This window comes from Thermobia domestica, chromosome 17, assembly GCF_964235325.1.
Source record: "Thermobia domestica chromosome 17, izTheDome1.hap1.1, whole genome shotgun sequence".
Taxonomy (NCBI): Eukaryota; Metazoa; Arthropoda; class Insecta; order Zygentoma; family Lepismatidae; genus Thermobia; species Thermobia domestica.
Window position 1 is genome coordinate 93,449,964 of NC_137470.1, and position 22,474 is coordinate 93,472,437.

General features: G+C 38.3%; 1 protein-coding gene across 6 annotated transcripts in view; it reads right to left on the reverse strand.

Moving 5' to 3' along the window:
• LOC145673891 (uncharacterized) overlaps window positions 1-22,474 on the reverse strand; it is a 286,927-nt gene that overhangs the window by 205,884 nt on the left and 58,569 nt on the right. For all 6 annotated transcript variants that reach the window (XM_081743687.1, XM_081743688.1, XM_081743690.1 and 3 more), the window contains exons 3-4: window positions 8,876-9,016; window positions 5,042-5,279 (exon numbers count right to left, since the gene is read on the reverse strand). In XM_081743687.1, the coding sequence (XP_081599813.1) occupies window positions 5,042-5,279; window positions 8,876-9,016 (379 nt within the window). The remainder of the gene's footprint in view (window positions 1-5,041; window positions 5,280-8,875; window positions 9,017-22,474) is intronic.

Sequence of the window (22,474 nt, forward strand, 5' to 3'; positions counted from 1 at the left end):
GAATTCCCTCCTTATCATAATAATTCCACTAGCCCTCCAAGAGACCTGAAGATAGGTAGCTGGACTATTACAACCGTCTTATGAACAGCCAGACAGCGATCTCATACCATGCAACTGGCGAAAAACGCAGGAAAGGATTCAACCTTTCTCCCACACGGCTTTAGCGTGTTTACATTATATTGTATATATAAAATACTAGCATCAATTACCCGCTTCGCTGGATTAAATTAACAAAATATGTTCCGCTAGTCAGTAACTTTTTACTGTTACTAGAGCGCTTTCTGATATCGATCATTTGCGATCATTTTTACATTACTCTCCCCTCCTCATCCATGTTGCGTGGCTTAATTTAGATTTAAACGGCATCGCAAGTGTCACTGTTCATCACAGCGACTCCGCAAACTATGAATTCGGCACTAATATCGGCCATTTTCGATTATATATATATCCCCTCCCTCATGTTGCAGGGCACGGCATCAGAAGTGTCATTGTTCATCTCAGCGACCCCGAAAACTATGGATTCTACACAGATATTGGTCATTTTTATATTTATCTCCTCCCTCCCCTCACCAAGTTGCAGGGATGAATTTGGATTTAAACGGAATCAGAAGTGTCACTGTTCATGTCAGCGACCCCGAAAATTATGGATTCGGCACTAATACCGATCATTGCTGATTTTCTCCCTCCCCCTCCTCTATGTTGCGGAGCACGGCATCAGAAGTGTCACTGTTCATCTCGGCAACCCAAAAAACTATGGATTTGACACTAATATTGGTCATTTTTGATCTTTTTATGTATCTATCTCCCCCTCCCTCCAAGTTGTGGGATTGAATGTGGACGTAAACTGGATCGAAAATATCACCGTTGAACTCAGCAACCCCAAAAACTACAGATTAGACACTAATATTCGTTATTTTCGATCATTTTTAAATGTTTTTCCCTTCCCCTAACTTGTATCATCAAAGTGATATGATAAAAACCATCTCAGGTACAAACGTCATCTATGTTGAGAATTTCATCAAGATCGGTGGGGTGGTTCAAGAGTAATGAAGTCACAAAGACAGTTACTTTCATTTTATATATATATATATATATATATATATATATATATATATATATATATATATATATATATATATATATATATATATCCCCTCTCCCCTTCCGTAAGTTGCACCGTGAAAGTAAAATAAAATTCATCCGAGGCTTGAACTTCATCTATGTTAAAAATTTGACCGAGATCGGTCGGGTGGTTCCTCCTTTCCTCTCCTCCCCTAGGTTCAACCGTTAAAGTGAAATCATTAAAAACTTTCCAGTCCCGAACGTAATTTGGGTTCAAGAGTTATTAAGTTCTGATTATTTTTTGTAACTCTCCCTACCCCTCCAACCCTACGTTCTACCGTCAAAATGAATAGATAAAAACATTTCCAGGTCAGAGCCCCATCTACGTTAAAAATATGATGTAGATCGGTCGGGTGGTTCAAGAGATTAAGAGTCACATATTCACTTTCAATTTCATAATGTAGATAAAACATTGAACACTATTGCACTATATTCAATACTTGAAGAATGACCTAACGAAGTTATTATATCGACGAAGTATACGGATGCTGGGGGCGCCTGGCTTCGATAATGGTGATTGCGTGACGTGTTCAGTATAGTTACGTAACTTCATTTTTTTTATTTGCGTTTTATTGACAAAAATCAAGAATGTGATAATGTAAACTGTAGGTTTGCGTCTCATATATTCGCTGTTAAAAAGAGACGCTAAACTTCCACAAACAAACGATGCAATATATAAAGAAGTTCTCTTTGAAAACTCGTATTTCAGTATTTCGCGCGACGGAAGTCATTATGTAAGAAAATAAGTGGCCACTATACACCTATATTACTTCATCACACTGACAAATATAAAATACTGTACAATTTACGTTTTGTATGTCTTCCCAATAGATCCTAGGTAACATTTTTGATTGAAGTGGGGCCCATATTTAAACATTCGCGAACAAAAGGGGCCCCATTCGAGGTTATCAGCGAAGTATCACCTGAGATACCTCGTGGACTTCGTTAAGCAAGAAAAATCGATCACCCCAACGTGACATGGTCCAGAGATTAAATCTTGAGCAGTCGACTGTCAGACATGTCACTCGTCGCAGTCTTGTCTGCAGTGCATACACAAGAACTGGGTTCAGAACCGTCTCCCACGCTACATTGTTGAATGTAAAACTCTACAAAAGACACTTGACGAGATCAAAATAAAAGACTGTTGTCACATTGGATGAGCCCTATATTTGTCTGACGCGTAATAGTAATACTTGGGCAATTACATACCGAGTTTTGCCACCAGTCCCGAGAATGTTTTCCGCTTGGAACCATGTTTGTCACTAGATACGGTAACAAGAGGAATGTGAAGTTAACAAAAACGTGAAGGTGCATGCTGCCTCTTTCCAAACACCTATCATGACCCCAATATCTGTCCCTTGATTGTATGGAGCCAACAAAGACCAGCTGCGAATCCACATGGACAAAGTTTTCAATCATCCCGCCGCTTTTATCATGATATGAAGCAGGAAGCTGAAATCCATGTCATTTGTTTTTCATGACATTTTTATATATTATATTATATATGAATCCAGCTCAGTGGGATTTGCGTGCATTTGCATTGTTAAAACGATGTCTACAATATGCCTTCAGTGGTCTATGGTACACCTTTAGAGAGGAATAAGATGGATATCCTGTGGCTGTGCTCCAACGTAGTTTGTTGCAGTGGAAATTGGAAACTCAGGCGATAATACAAAATGTTGATGGTTCGATAGAATACAATCGGTAGTGGCGGCACAACTTTTCTGAGCGAAAGTTCATTTTGAAAGTTCATGCTAAGTCGGATAAACCCTACTAACTCCCTCTACTCCTCACAGAGTAGTCAAATTATCGCTTTAACTTAACGAAAAACGGTGTTAGGAACTTGAATATTCATCACAACAGAGAACAACTCACCCTTCTCCGCCAAGCCGAATTACGATGTGGTTCTAATTACTATTCCCTTACCTAAAATTTTGTTTCATACAGTATCATTGCCATTTCTTAGTCTGCAAATAGTTGGTCCATTTCTGTAATATCCAAATACTGAAAACCTGTGCAATATAAGGATTCGCTTACGTAGATGTGAAATTCGGTGTATAAATTCTTAAAAATAAAAAGAATCTGTTTTTGAGTGTTTTCGAAAATTTCCCTCCTAAGGGAAGAAAGGAGACAACTGGTATAATATTGAAATTTCCCTTTATTTATTCACAAAATGCGAAATCTTGAGGATTTGCTTTAGTTGAAGATAAGAAACTTGGTATATAAACTCTTACATAAGAACAGAGTGTTTTCAACAGTTCCGCTCCTAAGAGTGAAAACTGCAATCAATTCCATAAATCCAAATTTCCCTTTTTTTATTGAGAAAGTGTTCAATGCGAGGATTCGTTTACGTTGGAGGTGTAAAATTCAGTTTATAAACTGTTAGCTAGAAGTAAGAGAATACGTGTTTAAGCAGTTTTAAAAACTCCGTTGTTAAGGGGGAAAGAAAGGATATATATGTATAAGAATGGGATTTCCCTTCATTTATTTACGAAGTGCCGTATGTGGGGATTTACTTAAGTCAGACGTAAAATTCGATATAAACACTTACATGTAAATAAGACATGTTTTAGCATTTTGGAAAATCCCGCTTTTTAGGGGGCGAAAAGGTGTCATTACTATATCCAAATTTCCCTTTCATTATTGAGAAAGTGCACATTGTGAGTGTTTAAGGTGCGCATGTGAAAATCGGTAAATAAGAACAACATACGTATTTCAAAGTATGCGAAACTTCCAATTCTAAAGAGGGTAAGGGGGGCAATTTCTTTCCCATTATTTACTCAGAAAATACTTAACGCAAGAATTCATTTACGTTGGAAGTGTGAAATTTGTTATACCAACTCTTAATTGAAAATAAGATAAACACGTATTCAGTTTTCGAAAATTCTACCCTTAGAACTGGGGGGGGGGGGGATGTACGATTATGTAGAAAAGTGAAAGTAGCTCACTGAGAACTCAGGCCATATTAATATATTTAGAAACGTGAGATTTGGACAGGAAACTCCTTTCGTTACGACAACAATAAGTAAGAAACTATTTTTTTTTTTAAATTTTTTAATACACATGCTAAGGGAGATAAACGGGATTCAATGTCTTGCCCATAATACTGCGCCACATAAATTCTTGACATTAGGGAGATGAAACTCGGCATACAAACTCGTCATTAAAAATTCGCAGACACTTGTTCCAGCGTTTTAAACATTTCCGTTTTAGGAGAAAAGGGGCGTTTTCTATTATTTTTATCCTTCTGCATTGAAAGTGATATTGAGTGCTGTTTGTGATTGCATCGCAGGAAAGTGGCTGAAAACTTCGAAATGATGCTTGGAACATACTTAATATCTACCACCAGCTAGGTTTCAATCATCAGTTTGATTAAGTGCTGTATTTTAAAGGAGGATATGAGGTTCAAAAACAATGCGGGAAATAAAGTGTCTCATGAGCCTCTCAAGGTAAGAAGATGAAACTCTGTATATAAACTCATAAAAAGTGGACACGTGACCCAGTATTTTAAAGAATCAGGTTTTAAGAGGAGAAGGTTGCAATTTCTATATTTTCTCGCCACATTGGAATAAACATTGTCTGTATGTGATCGCATCAGGAAAACTGCTTACCCGTTTGAAATAAATGTTTGAACAGTTAGTTTCTGCCTCAAAGTTTTTATCACTCCATACTGATTAACGGACCTATCCTAGCGGTGTAGGAAGTTCAAAATTTATGCCGAAAAAATACGGTATCATATGGGTTTCTATAATTACATTTTCACTAAAATGCGTATCCTAAAGGGAAAAAGTGGTTTAAATATTTTACATACCCTATTCTTCCCGTGCAAAAGACGGGCATTTCAGCTAGTTATAAAATAAGGTTTCTAAAATAACAAGACAGTAACAATGTTAGTAGCACAAATTAAGTATATACTGACCTGTTGATCCAGACCCCGATCCTGTGGAAGACTTCCTCATCCGCTTCCTGCGTGCTGATGGTGACCCTGGCGCGGGCGAAGGACTACGTCGGATAGAATCTGATCCCCACGATTCCGCTGTTGTCAGGCGTTCAAATGACGGAGTTTTTTCCGAGGAGAAGCTACTCTGCGACTTTGTTGTCGGGATACTTTGTTCGGGTACATCAGCCAGTCCTTTAATTTTTAGCATTTCTGCTGTCTGAAAGTAGAATTTCGTAACAGATACCAGGCTTAGCAACATATTCCTATTTTTTCCATACACGTATGTGATCGTCACTTTTACAATAAGTTAAATATTGAAATAAATTTGACAATTCCACAATCTGTTTAACATCTAATACGTACTCATTGTCACTTTTAAAATGTTTAACATACATTCAAAAAGTATGAGGTTCAGGCAAGTTGCAAATATTTCGTTTAACGTATCACGATTATACTCTGTAGGCTACAGGAGGCAACCGATTAATGCAAGTGAAACATGATAAAAATTGGTGAAGGGTATGGACGAAACTTGAGAGATTCCATGGACACGATGTTGTCTACCACAAGTTGAGTGCCTGAGACCGAATCAAGCAAGGATCCTTCTCTTCAGACGTTGATCTACCCATGAGACACATTGCTACCTGTTTGCAAGTCCAGGTTTATGCTTACTTAGGGTATATAGACACATTTACCATTTTGTGTTCACTTCTTTATTGTCCATTTTTTGCACCACCGCTTGCAGGCAGGGTTGCTATAGGGTATTTGAAAATCAATGACTTAGAGTCGCCTTTGGTATTCTGCTCCTTACGAATAGAAAAGGAATGAGATTAATATCTTTTACTTCAAAGCAACATATCTAACTTTGATCCGCCGCCCAACAAGATAACGTAGAAGAATCTTTTCGCATCTAGCAACTTGGAACATACCCACCCAGGCAAATATAGCACCTTTTTTTTCTATCAGTTTTTAAAATGACTTAAGATTTCTTATTAGAAGAAAGAAAGAACGAACGAACGAAAGAAAAACACAAATATACAACGTGTACGAGGAACAACCGTACCTCTCTGACAGTTATTAATACAACTTGTCTGTATTAATACCACTGTGTTTCAAAAACAAACCAAGGTATCTCCACGCCCATTGTGAGATGGAAGTGTTTCAGGTGTGATAATGCGAAGAGCTACTTCCACATCACAGAGTTGTTTGGGGTGTAGCCAAGCGTAGAAACTTTCCCTTCATAATTCCTCCATTTGCAACGAATTGTGCGCTGTAGGAAAGTCAGAACCTCTTAACGAAGCCATGATAAGTCCGGATATTAATCGAATGATCTGAAAATTTGCCATTCAAAGAAAAGTAGACAGAAAGAGCAAAGCATACGGATGCTTCATCGTGTTGCCCTCGTACTTACATGAGACTTTTTCACAGCCTTCAAAGAAGAAAAATACCGGGTGTTCCAGAATTCTTTCCCTGATTACAAACATTCATAAGCCAGAAAATATGATGCATAGACAAATACCTTTTATCTTAAATTGCATGTAATATATTCAAGTTTTTATGTACACACTTACTGTTATTTTGTTTGTTACAGCGCCCAGTGACGTAACAACAGCGAAATCGGTACCATTTGCAGAAACATGAACTCAAATCAGGAGAAAGCCCAATATATCCTCTGATATCACAGTCACCAAAAACAGTTCAGAGACAATTCCAGATGGCATACCATAGACAGCACCAGATGTTAAAAGCATCAAGATGTGGTAAGCTAAGTTTAAGGAAACAGGCAGCGTCAGTGATCTCCCTAGAACAGGCAGGCCTGGACATAGTGCACAGACAATTCAGACAGTAAAAAAAATCTTCGTGAGAAATCCCAAAAAGTCAGTCCGCAGGGCCCCATGTGAGTTGCAGATTTCTAAGACATGAGTGCACCGCATCCTACATAACATCTTTCCCGTGCGTACGAAGTCCACATCGTGGAGTACCTAAAGCCAACAGATTACAGTAATCGTTGCGACTTTTCTGTTGCCATGCTGAGATTGAGGAAAATGTTGACTATCTGAAATCTGTCCTTTTCTCAGATGAGGTCACTTTTCATTTGAATGGTCTTTTCAACCCGACTCAATGCTAGGATCTGGGGTCCGAGAATCCTCACGCTGTGTTTAAGACCGTTAGAAACAGCCCTAAGCTGAACGTGTGGTGCAGTCTTACGCACAATAAAATTATAGTACCATTTTTTCTTCAGGGAAAAAACGATCACAACCATATCTATCTTTATATGCTGGAGTTATTTGTTGTACCACAGATTCAGGACATTCCGGAAGAACAAGAAGGTGTGCCACCTAATCAGGCATTAGATATTCGTGCCTACTTGGATACAACATCTCCGAGAAGATGGATCAGGCGTGATGGTCCCATAAAATGCCTTCCGCGATCACTGGACATAACATCACTGGGTTTCTTCCTTTGGGGTTATGTCAAGGACCAGGTTTACCAAACATTAGTGAACGACATCGCAGCATTACGACGCAGAATTACTGAAGTCATAACATCCATCCCTTACGTAATGTTGACCAACATATGGGTGGAATTGGAATATCACCTGGATATCCTTCGGGCAACTACAGGATCAGACGTAGAAATTTATTAATTGTGTACACAAAACCTGTATATGTTACATGCAATTCAAGATAAAATGTATTTGTCTATGTATCATATGCTATGCCTTATAAATGTTTGTAATCAGGGAAATAATTCTGAGACACCCTGAACTATATTCTACATGCATATTGTAGGTGCAGTATGATTTTCTTTTTTGTTGCAGACTAAGCGAACAGCCAACTCAACCCCCGGAAAATTTGTGGACGAAACACATAATTATATTTTCAAGTAATGGGGGCTAAACTAAAACTATGTGGGTTATGGAACCCAGTAGGTCCAATGCGCGTTCACAGAAGCTCTCCATTGACTTCTACCCTTAGCTAGGAAAGGACAAATACGGCAGAAAGTGATACTATCGCTAACCTGGATGAAGTGAAATTTCTAGCCTTACGTCCCACGCTTAGCCCTTGAGACTACAGGAGCCGGATGATTAATGAAAGTGAATGAAATAACTGGTGGAATAAGAATGAGAGAGAATAAGGAAGAACCCCAAAAAAAGATCCATGGAGACTGAATTTAATATTTCTAATGCACAATTAAAGGAATTAACGAAATTTAACTAGTGAAATGAAGTACTGTATGCATTTCTGAAAAACAATTTAGCTACACAGAAAGAAAAAAAATGCTAATTTTTCGTAACAAGCTCGCATACATTGGTCTGTCTTTCTACACGTCTCAAGTAAAACTCAATTTTACATATTCAAAATTTGGTTTAACATATCACAATTGTGTTTCAAAGCTTTGGTTCGAGAGGCAGGATCGAGACTTAATCCACAACAAATTTAATTTGTAAAGTTATCAAAAAATGGAACGAACAAATGTAAGATTTATATTGATTTTTTATTTCTAGCGTTATGAACTCCATTTTCATAGTTACATTTTGTTCCTTTAACCACAGATCACCAGGATTACGTGAAACATCTCTTCAATGAGAACAACAACAAATAACGAACAACATTATTAAGAAACGACACGTTCAATCAACGCTCAAGGTCGAACATTTATCTGATACTCTTCCAAATTTAACGACAAAAGGACATGCAGTGGTTTTCTTTATTACCAACATATTGTACTTAACACTTTTTTTTTTCCGACTGTACAAATAAATTGCTAATCACTCGAAAAAAAAAAAAAACTTGGTGATAAATATATACATACCTTTAAAATAGCAGGCAACTGTTCCTGAGAAACATTCACTTCCCCGTAGTACATGAAGTCGACAATAACTTTTAATTCACTGAACTTGACATCTTTCAAAATAACAATCGGATGTTGGCATGGATTTACAGCAAACAAATTCTGAAAGAGAAGAATACACTTATTGTTTTCATTAGGGAAGAGAATATTCACAAATGGCAGAATATTCGGATCAATTACTAATTAGACTATGCATCTTCTGTAATTTCGCCTATTTTGGCTTTATAGACAACTAGCCTTTGGCTGGCTGGGGGCACCGCCCCAAGGCCTGCGCACTTGCTCGGCCCACGGCGTTGTACAAACAAACAAAATAACTATTAATACATTACAGAAAATCACGGTAATTTTAAGTCGCAAATGTGATAAATTATTTATATTTTTAAACTAGAACGATTAAATAAGTGATGAAAATAGGGAAAACATCGTAACTACAAACACACTACAATGATTAACCACCTGCTTCACTGCCAATTCGAGTGTCTCCAAAATATACTTTTATCTACTTACCTTCCTTGGAACCAAAACTAAGGAGTAATTTATTAAAAACCCATTGAAGTCAGCGGAGTAAAAGCAACAGTATTTAGAAACATTCTACTGTTTTCTGAGATAGGTAATTCATCCGAGCTGTCTTTTGTATAGGAGATTGAGAGAGAACTATATTTCAGGAGACAAAATAAAATCACATTTACTTAAAATATCAGTATGAAAACCTAGCAGAAAACTAAAACCTGAATAAATTTTGCTGCGCATTAGACGAGTTACTTTTGTTTTTTTTAAGCTGGGCTCTTAAAACGATATCTGTCAGAAAAACAGATCAAGACTTGTACTTTATTTTCTGTAAAATCCTTCAGCAAGTAACTCTGTAATTAGTATTTAAAATAAAGATACAAACACGATGAGAAGAATCTTTAAAATTATGAATCTTTACAAAACAGATTGTTTGTTACTTCTATCTGGTGCACGGGATCCCTGGACTTCGTAGTAGACAAACACCATGAGCGCGGCTGTTCTCGAAGTTTTCTTCATTTTCTTCCACTTTCTTCATTTTACCATTATCTTCCATCTTATTATCACAATTTCCTTTAGCTTCGGTGCATAATCGTGGGACGTTAAATTAGACAAAAATGTTCTTGTATTTTTAAATTAGACCCAAAAAGCCACTTCAAGCTTACAAGTAATTCTACCTTTTGCCAGGAAGGGAAACTGGAATATTTAAAATGCAAGAATAATTTTGATCTTTCATTACATTAAAATAACCCTTACGCATTTTAGATTAACAGTATCCGACGACTGAAAAAAAGTAGGATTCTTATAACATCATTTTTTAGATGATTTACATTTACGTCTCTTCGCACTTACTAACGATCCCACTTCCGCTGATAAAACGAAATAAGGAATTCTGCATGTTTGCTTCTCGTTCGTCTCCTTTTCTGAGGTAGACCAATATTAAACTAAAATTCAGAATTGCATTTGTGTTTAGCTTAACAGCTACCTTCGTTTAATTGTCTCAGGTTGATGTAACCACATCATATTTTCTTTATATTGCACAACTTAATCCAATGCATAACCCTGTTTGAATCCAAATATAATTTCCAACCCTGGGATCTCCGCACTTAACGTTAACGTTCTTTTATAAATTCTTTAACATTATCTTTCTGCCATGAAATTATCTTAGATACCATAATGCAGTATTGTAATATCATAACATGGATTTGCATATATGAGGTAAACCTTTGAAAATAGCTTTAAAAAAGTGGAAGTCCACACCTCACTCTGGTCCTTCTGCATGATCTAGCAAGGAGAGAAAAACGTTCAGCAATAAAACAGTCGAATGGTAATCTGCGTGAAAAATATAAAAATGATAAAACCCAAGATCGGTGGTTCAAGCCCTCCCAATGACCTGCGAACATTTTTTAAGAAAAAGTATAGTAAAGGAATAGGGTATTAGCGGTTGATGTTATTTGCTTTGTTAAGTTACATTTTTTAAATATTTTTTTATTTATCTGTAAATGTATTATCTAAACAAAAACACCGGAGGTGCAAAAAGGCAGCCAAGTTCGTGAGCCTCAAAAAGTGTTGAGATGAGGATGGATGAGCCAAGTTCCTTGGCCACTGCATCTGAAACGAACACTGGAACTTGGCGCGAACATATTCGAATACACCAAGATGTCTGTTCCTAGATTCACGGCAGGGACATTTCAGCCCCAAGGCTGGTGGTGGCCCCCAAATCCACCACCATCACAACCACCATCCCTAAGGCTCGTCAACATCATTTTCCTTGACACCTCGTGGAGGATTATAAGTATTCCTAGTCTGGGTTTCGGCCTTAGCGTCTTAACGAAGTTGATATTCCTAGGGTTGGTGGTGGACTCCAAAACCACCACGCCCACCACCACTATACCTAAGGATCCTTAACATCATTTTCCTTGACACCTCGCGCCAAGTTCCAGTGCTCGTTTCAGATGCAGTAGCCAAGGAACTTGGCTCATCCATCCTCATCTCAACACTTTTTGAGGCTGACGAACTTGGCTGCACTTTCTGCATCTCTGGTGTTTTTGTTTAGATAATACATTTACAGATAAATAAAAAAATATTTAAAAAATGTAACTTAACAAACATTTTCGAACATCGATATGTCACCGAAGACGTGCCTGGAAGATCAAAAATAGTACCCATCAGCATCGACGGCCTTCTGCCAACGTTCTGTAAGGCCATGAATTCCGTCACGATAGAACTTAGTGGGCCGTGAAGCGATGAAGATATGAAGTGATTTTTACCTCTACTAGGGATTTGAATTGGTGTCCTCTAAGGTGATTGCCCAAAGAATGGAACGGATGATAATCGGGCGGTGCAATGTCCGGGGAGTTTGGTGGATGCACTAATGTTAGCTATCCAAGGCGTAGAATGGTGCCCCGGGTCATTCTACCCACGTGGGACTTAGCGTTGTCCTGTAACAGGAGGACCGCTTTGCGGTTCAGAAGTGCTAGCTCCAGAGTTTTGAATTTTTCTTGAACACGGCTCAACTGCTGACACCACACAGTTGCATTGATGCTCTGACCAGCCGGTAGCAGTTCCCGATGCATGATGCCGCGAGCAGTCCACAAAACACACAGGAAGACCTTCTTGTGCAGTGCTGGTTTCGACTGTATTTGAACCGGTTCATGGGATGCTAACCAATGATGGCGCCATGGAGCTTCGTACAGGACCCACTTCTCATTACATGTCAACATCCTGTCCAGAAATGGCTCCTTTCTCAGACAAAGCAGCAAAGAAACCCAGGTGTCTGCTAGGGTTTCCTTCTGGCCCGGAGTCAAATCACGTCGGACCCATCGACCCAACTTGTAGTGCTTCCCAAGGCGAATGATTTCTCCACTCACACTGAATTGTACTCCCAGTTCCTCACGTATCTGGTCACTGTTCGCCTCAATTGCTGCCTGAAGGTTTTCATTTTGTACGTGTGTTGGTCTTCCGGCACGTGGTGGGTCTTCGAGTGTTTCATCACCGTCCTTAAACTTGTTAAACTAACGCTGCACTGTCTGCGTAGTCACGACACCATCACTGAAGGCCTGGCCTATCTTCTGCCTCACTGCAGCGGCGTTTGACTCCACTTTGAACTCGTGCTTCATATTACGCCCGTATCAGGCTCTGCGGACGTCCCATGTTCACTCTGTCTTTACGCAAGTTCACGGTGTAACTTAACTGCCACAACCAGGTAGTATGTTGGATATATCCACAGCAACAACTGACCTTCGCCTTATCTCCATTCGCATTCGACTCAGTGTGAGGGCCAATTAAACACAGACCTCCACAAAAGCGACAGACCTTTCTCGGTTACCTTTATATCTTAACGTAGGCTGGCGTGATATGGTGCCTGTCTTGTTTGTTACTGCAAAATACAGATTTCATTCGTCATTTAAGCAGGATGTAGAGTACAGATACTGTTAAATATAGTTTGCGAGCTATTAGTTACAGATAGTGAGAGTAAGGAGGTCATTTGTACATTTATTTCAGGATTATTAAATTGGTAACGTGTAAGAAGTTTTACACCAAAATGCCAGTCATATTCACATATGCTGAGTATACGAACATGCTGTACGTCTATGGGTTTTGTGATGGCAGTTGCACAGCTGCAGTAGATGAATATCATCGAAGACTTCTCAGCCCCCAATACAAACGTATTGTAACACGTGTATTGTCAACTACATGAGCTTGGTGAGCTTACACAGTGCACAGTGCGTAGACTTCAATATACACCCTGACTAAGATTAAAACATTATTCAGACTGTGCGGCAGAGTCCACCAAGTGTTAGGATTTCGCGTCTGTTTCAATATCCCCGTATGCATGTATATCATATACTTCAAGGAGATTGCCTTAATTTCATTTTCAACGCGTGAAGCATCTCCATTCAGGATGCAGTGAACAACGGGTTTCGTTTTGTGAATAGGTACAGGCGCACCCTAATATTTTGCTATTCACTGTTTACTGCTTAGACCACTTTCACCTGAAACAGGATCAACAAACTCCGCAACGAACATCGCTGGAGTATCGAAAAATCCTAGGGTAGCGACAGTAAGAAATTATGAAGAACAATTTGCGGTAAATGTATGGGCTATATATACAGGATGTTAATGAACTATACCGAGATCTGATTCCTCACATGAAAGTAAGAGAAAAAGTTCATATGAATCTGTGGCAAAAAGCACAGTTTCAGAGCTAGGGCTGCCCAAAATCGCGAGAAAGCCAAATTTCGACAGGCCCTATTCCGAATTCCAGAAACTGTGGATGCTGGTCATTATCAGCGTAAAGGAAGCCACGCATGCACAATCCAAAAGTTCATGTTTCGTCAATTTTCAATAGGTGTACAGGATATTCCCTACAGGGTGTAATTCTCAGATATCCTCTCAATAGGGTCTTCAGATATACCCTGATTTCAAGGAGGATCCAAAGTAGCAGGAGATAAGCCTTGACAACAATGGACATTAAATGCTTCGGAGGGAAGTCGAAAGTGTTAGGAACCGGCAACTCCATGTTTTTTGTGTTCGCAATTAGTGTTGTAAATAGAAAAAAAACCGTTCGTATTTTTTCAGAAAAAAAACATTGCCTCTCGTTTTTTTTCTAAATTTCGTTTTTTTTCAAATAGTCATTTGTAATGTATCTTACGTCATTTAAGTCTGAAGTATTTTTATGTAGGTATAATTACCATAAAATGCAACATAAATTAAACACTAAATACTGATACGGGTCAAATATTTTACAATTTATATGAGTAGCGTACCTACTAATAATCCGGGTTTCTGTACTGTTTCACCAATATCAACGAAGAAATAAAAATATAAATGAACATTTGTTTTTTTCGTGAAAGTAGGCCTTTAATAAGTACGACAATAATATCACGAACAGTATAAAATGCAAATAACTTGTCTAAAGGTAAAAACTAGTATTAATTTGCCTACTAATACTTTTCTGAATATCATACATAAATAATTTGTCGACTAGATATATAATATGCATTGCCGGCTCTACCATATGTGCAATACGTGCATTTGCACGGGGCTGCAATATCTGTCATAAGTATTTTATTTAAAATAAATATTTCTTGTTGGAAACAGACTTCATGATCATGGTAGCTAAATTTACTAAGCTGACCTTCTATTTGAATACTACATTCAGAAATTATGTTTAGGTCGCATTAGTTTAAGTCACATGGTCAGTGCTAAAGCAAATGTTAAAATAAATCCCAGAATAAATTGCTTGATTGTTGTCAAATACAAGAACTCAATTCTCGAATGGCTGTCCCCTTTGGTTAGTTATCAGAGTTCTGATATGAAAGCTTCTCTTGTCTTTGTCGCAAATAAGATCGTTATCATTGAAGGTGGAAACACTTAAAAAGAATAACAGATGTAGAAGGAAAATCAAGAAATAAAGGTAAGAGAGCTAGTTGCACTATGATTGCAAACTGATATGTTGAGATTGAAACTCGATATTGAATTCTATAAAAAGGATTACCATCTTTCAGATGTATTTGCTTTATCTTTCACTAACATAATAGATTAATATTTAAAGAAAAAACAGACACAACAATATTGTATTTGTAGTAAGTATATAAGCCTTTCTGAGTGCGAGTGTAGTTTCCCTCCCTTTCGTTGTTCATGCTGGAGTAGCATACTTAAAATCGTGACTTTTAAGATTTGTTCTTTCTGGAGAAAGAGGGAGGCGGCAAAGGGCGACAAATTGCCTAGGACCGGCCCTGATGATATGTACACTCATGTCCAAAATGATTGTCGCATACCTATAACTGTCTTCTTGAAAGAATATAATTTGATAATGATTTTGCAGAGTACTTTTAATAGCCTACTGATGCTGTGTGTATAATCGGAAAATGTATATTTGTGGTAAATTTCAAAGGAAAAGAATTTAAAATACGAAAATGAGAAAGAGTAAAAGAAAATGTTGCTAAATGGACAAGAAAGTTTTATTTTCGTTTTATTGTTCTTATTTACTGCTGTTTTGACATGAAATTTGCTAGATACATGTCTTTGCCGATTATACATATACTAACATTATAAGAAATACCAGGCGGATTCGTTATCAAATTATATTCCTACAACAACATATTTATAGACATGCGACAATAATTTTGGACACGAGTGTACATACAAGACATGAATATAGGATGACATAATTTTAAGTAATGCAGGGTGTTTCAAAATGAATATTAGAATTTGAAACTTTGTAGTATCTATTATAATTAACTTACAATTATAAGTACAGTGAAAACTGTCTTTAGCGGAATCGAGCGGGACTTGCAAAAATTTCCGTTAAAGTCAGGTTTCCGCTTAGTGGAGGTAGTACATTGTTCGATTACAGTACTTCTTTCTTCTACGAATAAGTACACAAAAAATTTAAAATGAATACAAAATATGCTATGCAGACGTTTTCTTTATTTTTCTAATAGCCAAGCAGGGTTTTCTGTGTACATTGCTGCTTGACTTTCCGCATACACTTTAGCCTGAGAAATTATACTAAGTGAATCAGAATAATTTTTTCGTAGGGCAAATTTTTGCAGTTCCTTTAAACTTCTGAGAGAATCTTGATATGTATTTATTCTACACTCTTCTTGGAACTCGGTATCGTATTCCTCTTCTTCCTCTATCTCGTTTTCTTCTCTCCGACATTCCGTATGATTCTTGATCAAGTTGCGGGGATTAAGGACAATTTGTGGGGGTGAATATGAGTAGTGGTTGGGGAAGGTCAACACTGTCCAGAAATATTTAACAAAAGAACGAACATTTTATCGCAGACAGTGTAATGTATATGTCTCACAGAATGTCTCAACATCTAAACGCTGTAGTCCGGAACTCAGAATTTTCCGTTAAATGTTTATTTTTCTTTCCGTTGTCCGCGTAACACAGTTTCCGCTTAATGAAGGGAGTTTTACACGTTTTGTTCTCCAAAATTCATGGGACCGTGAAATATTTCCGTTTAAGACAGTTTTCCGTTTAATAAAGGGTCCGTTGAAGACAGGTTTTACTGTATTATCAAATGAAAGAGCAACTCAAACAGTGTTGTACACACGCATGCCATGCATTGTTTCCTCTGTCTGCCTTTAGAAAGAGCAAGTAGCAAAGATGGAGAATAGAGACCAGAAAGCTCTATGTGTTTTAATTTTGCAAAGACTGAATCTGTAGTTACAGTGCAACCGTCTGTGTGTTTTGTGCCATATGGCGGAAAGTTTATGGGCCTTTCTCACCTATTGACTCAATGTGTGCCATGTGACGAATGAAGCTCACATCGAACACTTGAAGCAAAAACTGTTTGAGGTGTTCTTTTATTTGATGTATTGTTTATAATTGTGCGTAAAATGTAATAAGTACTACGAAGACTTAATTCCCCGATATTAATTTTGAAACACCCTGCATTTCTCAGCATCAGTATTGGAACTAAGATGTAAAAAGGAGAGATTGTGATTGTTTACAACAACAATATTATTATTAGTCAAGACTATAATTACTACAACAACACAAGTTAGTAGTAAAAAAAAATGTAATTAAATGTACACTCGTAACCCTTTCGGACCCAGGTGGCCAAAGTGGCACATACGGGTGTGTCACTTTTTTAATCCGCTCCTGTATGGTTAGTAATTAAGAAATCAGTATATATTTTTTTCCAAATATGGTTGGTCCATATTTTATCATTTTAGTTTCTTTTTCTTCTGTGTGTCGAATTTCCTTCTCAAATTTCACCCCAGTCAAAAATTCGAGAATTTTCGAATTTTCTTTATTACTTTTCCCCTGTAGCTTCATTCGTTGTAGAGAGACCTCCTTAAAACTTGTCAGGTAGATACGGCGGATGGATACCTAATTGTTGACATCAACTGGACGGGTTTGCGCGCAGTTGCCAACTATCGAAATTAAAATCTCCTTAAATTTGGGCAAAAAAAAAAATCGAAATTTTTGTTATAAACCGTACCTAGACGTTCGCATGCAAGTCAACTTACGCCAGTCGAACATTTGCCCTTACTGAATCAACTCGGGTACATATCGTTACAGTGAGGTAATTAGGGGACGCACGAAAAATTCGGATTTAGGTTCTAACTCCTGATTTTCCCCTACTTTTCTGTTTATCGAAATATATTTTTGATAATTAGAAGCATTGTTTCTTAAATATCGCCATGACACTTGTAGGATATATTAGTAATGTACCAGTGTTCATTTTAAGGTAGTTTTCGTCTGTCTGGTAGAAGTGTTGCCAGCTACGGAAAATTTTAATTCAAGATGTTAGGGGAAAATTACGTGTTTTGTCTATTATATCCCTCTTGTTGGCTACATAGAAACAAAAGTAACAATATCTGAGAGTCTTGTCTTTGCCCTTCACAACGCACTATAGAAAGTTTCAATAGGATAGTTAGGGGAAGTACAGTTGAGGTTTACAGTAGACCTTGTTCTCTAAGTGGAAAGATAACTGATTTTTTTTTTTAGGTAGACTGAAATATTTTTAATGACCTGCTTACTTTATTAGATATCGTCACAATACTTGTAGGATATATTATGGGGATACCAAAGGTTCTTTTAAGATAGTTTGTGTGTGTCTGCTAGCACTGTTACCAGCTACAGAAAATTTTAATTTCCGATTTTAGGGGGAAATTTTGGATAAATTCCCTTTTTGTCTCTATTATTTCCCTCTTGTTGGCTACATTCGAACAAACGTATTACTGTCTGAAAGCCTCATCCTTAGCCTACACAGCGCACCATAAAAAGTTTCGGTAGAATAATTAGGGGAAGTACAGTTGAGGCTTATAATAAACCATGTTCTATAAATGGTAAGAAAATTGTGCATTTCTGAGTTAGAATGAGATTTTTTTTTTTTTTAAATACATGCTTACTTTGTTAGATATCGCCATGATACTTGTAGGGTATATTCTTATGGTACCAAGGTTTACTTTCAGATAGTTTACGTCTGTTTTATGGCAGTGTTTCCAGCCAAAACAATTAATTCTCGATTTTAAGTGAAAAATTCGGCAAGTTTCCCTTTCCCCTCTATTATTTCCCTCTTGCTCGCCACGTTGGAACAAATGTACCACTACCTGAAAGCTTCCTCTTTGGCCTACAGAACGCACCATAAAAAGTTTCAATAGGATAATTAGAGAAGCTGTAGTCCCGGCATATCTGTTGATTTTTGCTTCTGAGGCGTAAAAAGTGTCAAAATTTCATGTGTATGGAAACAGAGAATTTTTTCTTTCTCTCTTTGAATGGAAGCCAGCGACTTCAGGTTTTCACTGTACCTTGTCAACGCACCAAAGACATTTTTTAGGTGACTTGGTCCCATATGGCAACAGTGGTGCTAGATATAAAAAGTCTTGAAATTCGGTTAGGGATTTTTTTATAAATTTTCACCCCTACATTTCCCTCAGTAATTTCCCACCCGCTCGCAACACTGCAATGTAACGTACGCCAAAAAAAAGCCACATTCCTTTTCTAAAGAAACAAGGTCTTAACCATATCAATAGGGTAAATGGTTTTTGAGAAATAAGTCACTAACTGACAAGGTAGGAAAACGCTAAAAATGACCTGGCTCCGAAAGGAATAATCACACGATTTTTCTCGTATAGGTACAAGGAAACAAACGATTTGTAAGTTACGAGGGCTTCGACTCAAGTTCCATTGATTATTTCAATAATCTTGAACATAAATCATTAAATAATAGCTGCCAGAAAAAAAACAGACATTTGAAAAAAAACATGAAAAAGAACGATGTTTTTTATTGAAAAAAAACTTCACAGAAAAAAAAAACCGTTTTTTTACAACACTATTCGCAATAACGTGTGATGCGATGTATTTCGTCACGGTATATTTCACGTTTTCCTTCGTTTATAAGCGCGAAAGAAAACATTTCATCATGCGTTTTCGCGCGTACGAGAGACCGTGCCGCTGACGATCCTTAACACTTCCGACATCGGACGAAAGGATGCCGTGTTCACTGCTATCAAGGCTTATTGTATGCCTACTTTGGACCAATCATGAAGTCAGAGCACATCTCAAAATTCGGTTGATGGCATGTCTAGAATTTCACCCTGCATGGAATACTCTGTACACCCACTGAACATTAATGAAATTTACATTTTCGGAATACGCATCCGTGACTTCCTTTACGCTGATAAGGGCCACAATCCTCAGTTTCTCGCATTCGAAATAGGACTTCTTGAAATTTGGCTTATTCGCGATTTTGGACAGCTCTAGCTCTGAAACTATGTACTTTTCACCATAGTTCCATATGAACTACTACTCTTATTTTGATTTAAGGAATTATCTCTTACAGTTTGTCGGTATAGTTCATTAACATTCTGTATGTATTATATATTTGGGAGCTCAGGCGCTTTCGGTATAGTATTCTGGGATAAAATATAGCCTATCACCGTATGTACAGAGGTTGTTCAGCCTACGTTTGGCCGTTTTCGTTCCTTTCCCCTCCCGGGCAGAATGGACTCACCCGATCTGGCTCGTGGCGTCCTGCAGTGTTGTGCAGTGGCTTCCTGGGAAAGGAGTTGATTTTCCGCGCGGACGACAATAACGCACAAAACAGGACCATTGTTGTGAGTGTTGTGTTAAATTTGTTTCCAAGTGTGTGGGTTTCCGCTCTGTGACCAAAATGCCGCCCAAACTAAGCTGGTTTTGGGAAGGCTATGTTGCGGCTCTTTCTGACGCCCACTTTGGTGTTTCTGTCATTAGAAAACAGTGCAAGAAGAATGGTTGCAACATCAGTTTAAGTGGAATAAAAAATGTTATTAAAAAGTACAAGGGCAAAGAAGCTCCACCATTTGGATCACCAACGAAGTTGCCTAGGAAGCGGGAATGCACGAAGGCCACCTCCACCATGCAGCGGAAACTTCGCAAAATGGCAATGCAAATAATCCGCCAACACAAAGGTGTATGGCTAATCGTCTTGACGTGTCTTTGGGGACTGTGAGCTGGACATTACACCATCAACTCAAGGTGGAAAAAGTCATGAAAGCTCTCGGCCATCTTCTCACGGATGCCCAGCCCGGAAACTGTACGAACGGCACCTGGTAAAACAAAGGTGGATGTACGTCGTAACGCTCGATGGAGCATGGATTTACCTTTCCGACTGCAACAAACCGAGAGCCATCATGTACCGAGAGAAAGGCGCCAAGAACTTCAGAAGGTGTGTCCATGTCTGTAAAAAACCGTTTCCAAAAGGGTTCATGGTCGTTACTGGCTACTTTTACAGAGGTAAACTGACGATTCGTAGGGTGGCAAAGAACTGCAAAATAAATTCGCAGTATTTTCAGGAGCAGATCATGCGGCCGATCTACGAGCATGAGATTCCAACAATGTACGGAAATGATACCAAATTGGTGTGCATTCATATGGAAAAGGCCTTATCACATACCTCACGATCGTCCCTCGCATTCTACAGGGAGATGGAGGAGGCAAGTGGTATACAGGTGATACCTTTCAATAAGGTACCAGTTAAATCTCCAGATGCAAGTCCTATGGACTATTGTGGATTGGGATTGCTGAAGCGGGCTTTGGGAAAACGGCGTGTGACAACTGTGGAAGGACTTTGGAAAGCTGTGCAAAGGGAATGGGACAAGATTCCCCTCTCAGCTCTTCAGAGAAGTCTATTACAGTGGAAATTACGCTGTCAGGCTATTGTTAGGAACCAAGGGAAACACATCGAGGACTTACGGACCTGGCGCCATGGATTCTTCTAAATTTTTAGGTAAGTCGAAATTGGCCAAATGTAGACTCACAACCTCTGTATTATATTAGCTTTACAATAGAAATGCCCACAGGATTCCATTAAGGGGTTGGGGAAAAGACCGGCACACAAAAATTAAAAGAAATTTTTCTGTTTTACGACCCACAATTATGTTGTGTAGGCAAAAAGAGCAGCGTTGATGAGAAATGAAATGGAGGAATGAATACAGTGAAAGGAAACGGGAGAACCCAGAGAAAACCCATACACTGAGTTTGGCCACCACAAAATTCAGTTGGCGCGAGTTCGAAACACCAGCGAAGTAACGAATACATACACATTTAATACACATAATCAATATATATAATAAAAGTAAGTGTGGTTTGTCCATGCGTGCCACAAAGGCTCCGAAAGCAAGACCCGAAACCCCATGGGAGTTATATGGCATTGTAGCCCTTTATCTCCCATCCATGAAGAAGGTTTTGGTTTGGATCAGCAGGGGTCTTAGAGGGAGAAAACGCCCTAGCAACGGTGTTACTGTGCTAAAAAGAAATGGGTTAAATTTTAGAATTATCAACAATCTTGGAAAGTGTTACAGACTGTTATAGAAGTTTCCTAAAGGTTCGAGAATGTTCTAGAATTTTCAGGATGCTCTAGAACCTTCTAGAATTATCCAGGATGTTCTAGAATGTTCCAGAATGTTCGAAATTGTTGTAGAATGTGCCAGCATGTTATATTATTTTCCTATAGGTTCGAAAATGTTCTGGAATGTGCACCAGTAGGAAGGTACATATTAAGAAATTGAAATGAAATCTTTGAGTTTTACGTCCCACGCTTATGCGGGTTAGGCTAAAGGAGACTGATTATGAGAAATGAATGAAATGATGGAATGAAGAAAGTGGGAGGAAACGGGAGAACACAGAGAAAACCCACGAGCACGATGTTTGTCCACCACAAAGTCCACACGGCGCGAGCTGGAATCGAACCAGGGACCCCAAGCACCGGAGGTGAACGCTTTACCACTGAGCCACCGTGCCCCCCGGTACGTATTAAGAATACGGGGCCATTTTTATTAAAGTTTACAGGTATCATTATCATTATGCTCAGGTTCTTCTCAACCTATTTAATGTTCTGAAAGGAAAATGGTAGGGTTATGTCTAGATGATGGGAGTCAGACAACAGAACCTAATTTAACCGAATCCGAGCTACTACTACTATTTGTACTAGTACTACTACTACTACTACTATTTGTTTTACTACTGCTACCACTATTACTACCAATTACTACTCTTACTATTTGTACTACTACTACTTCTACTAAAGGCTGCCTCCGATATCTAAAC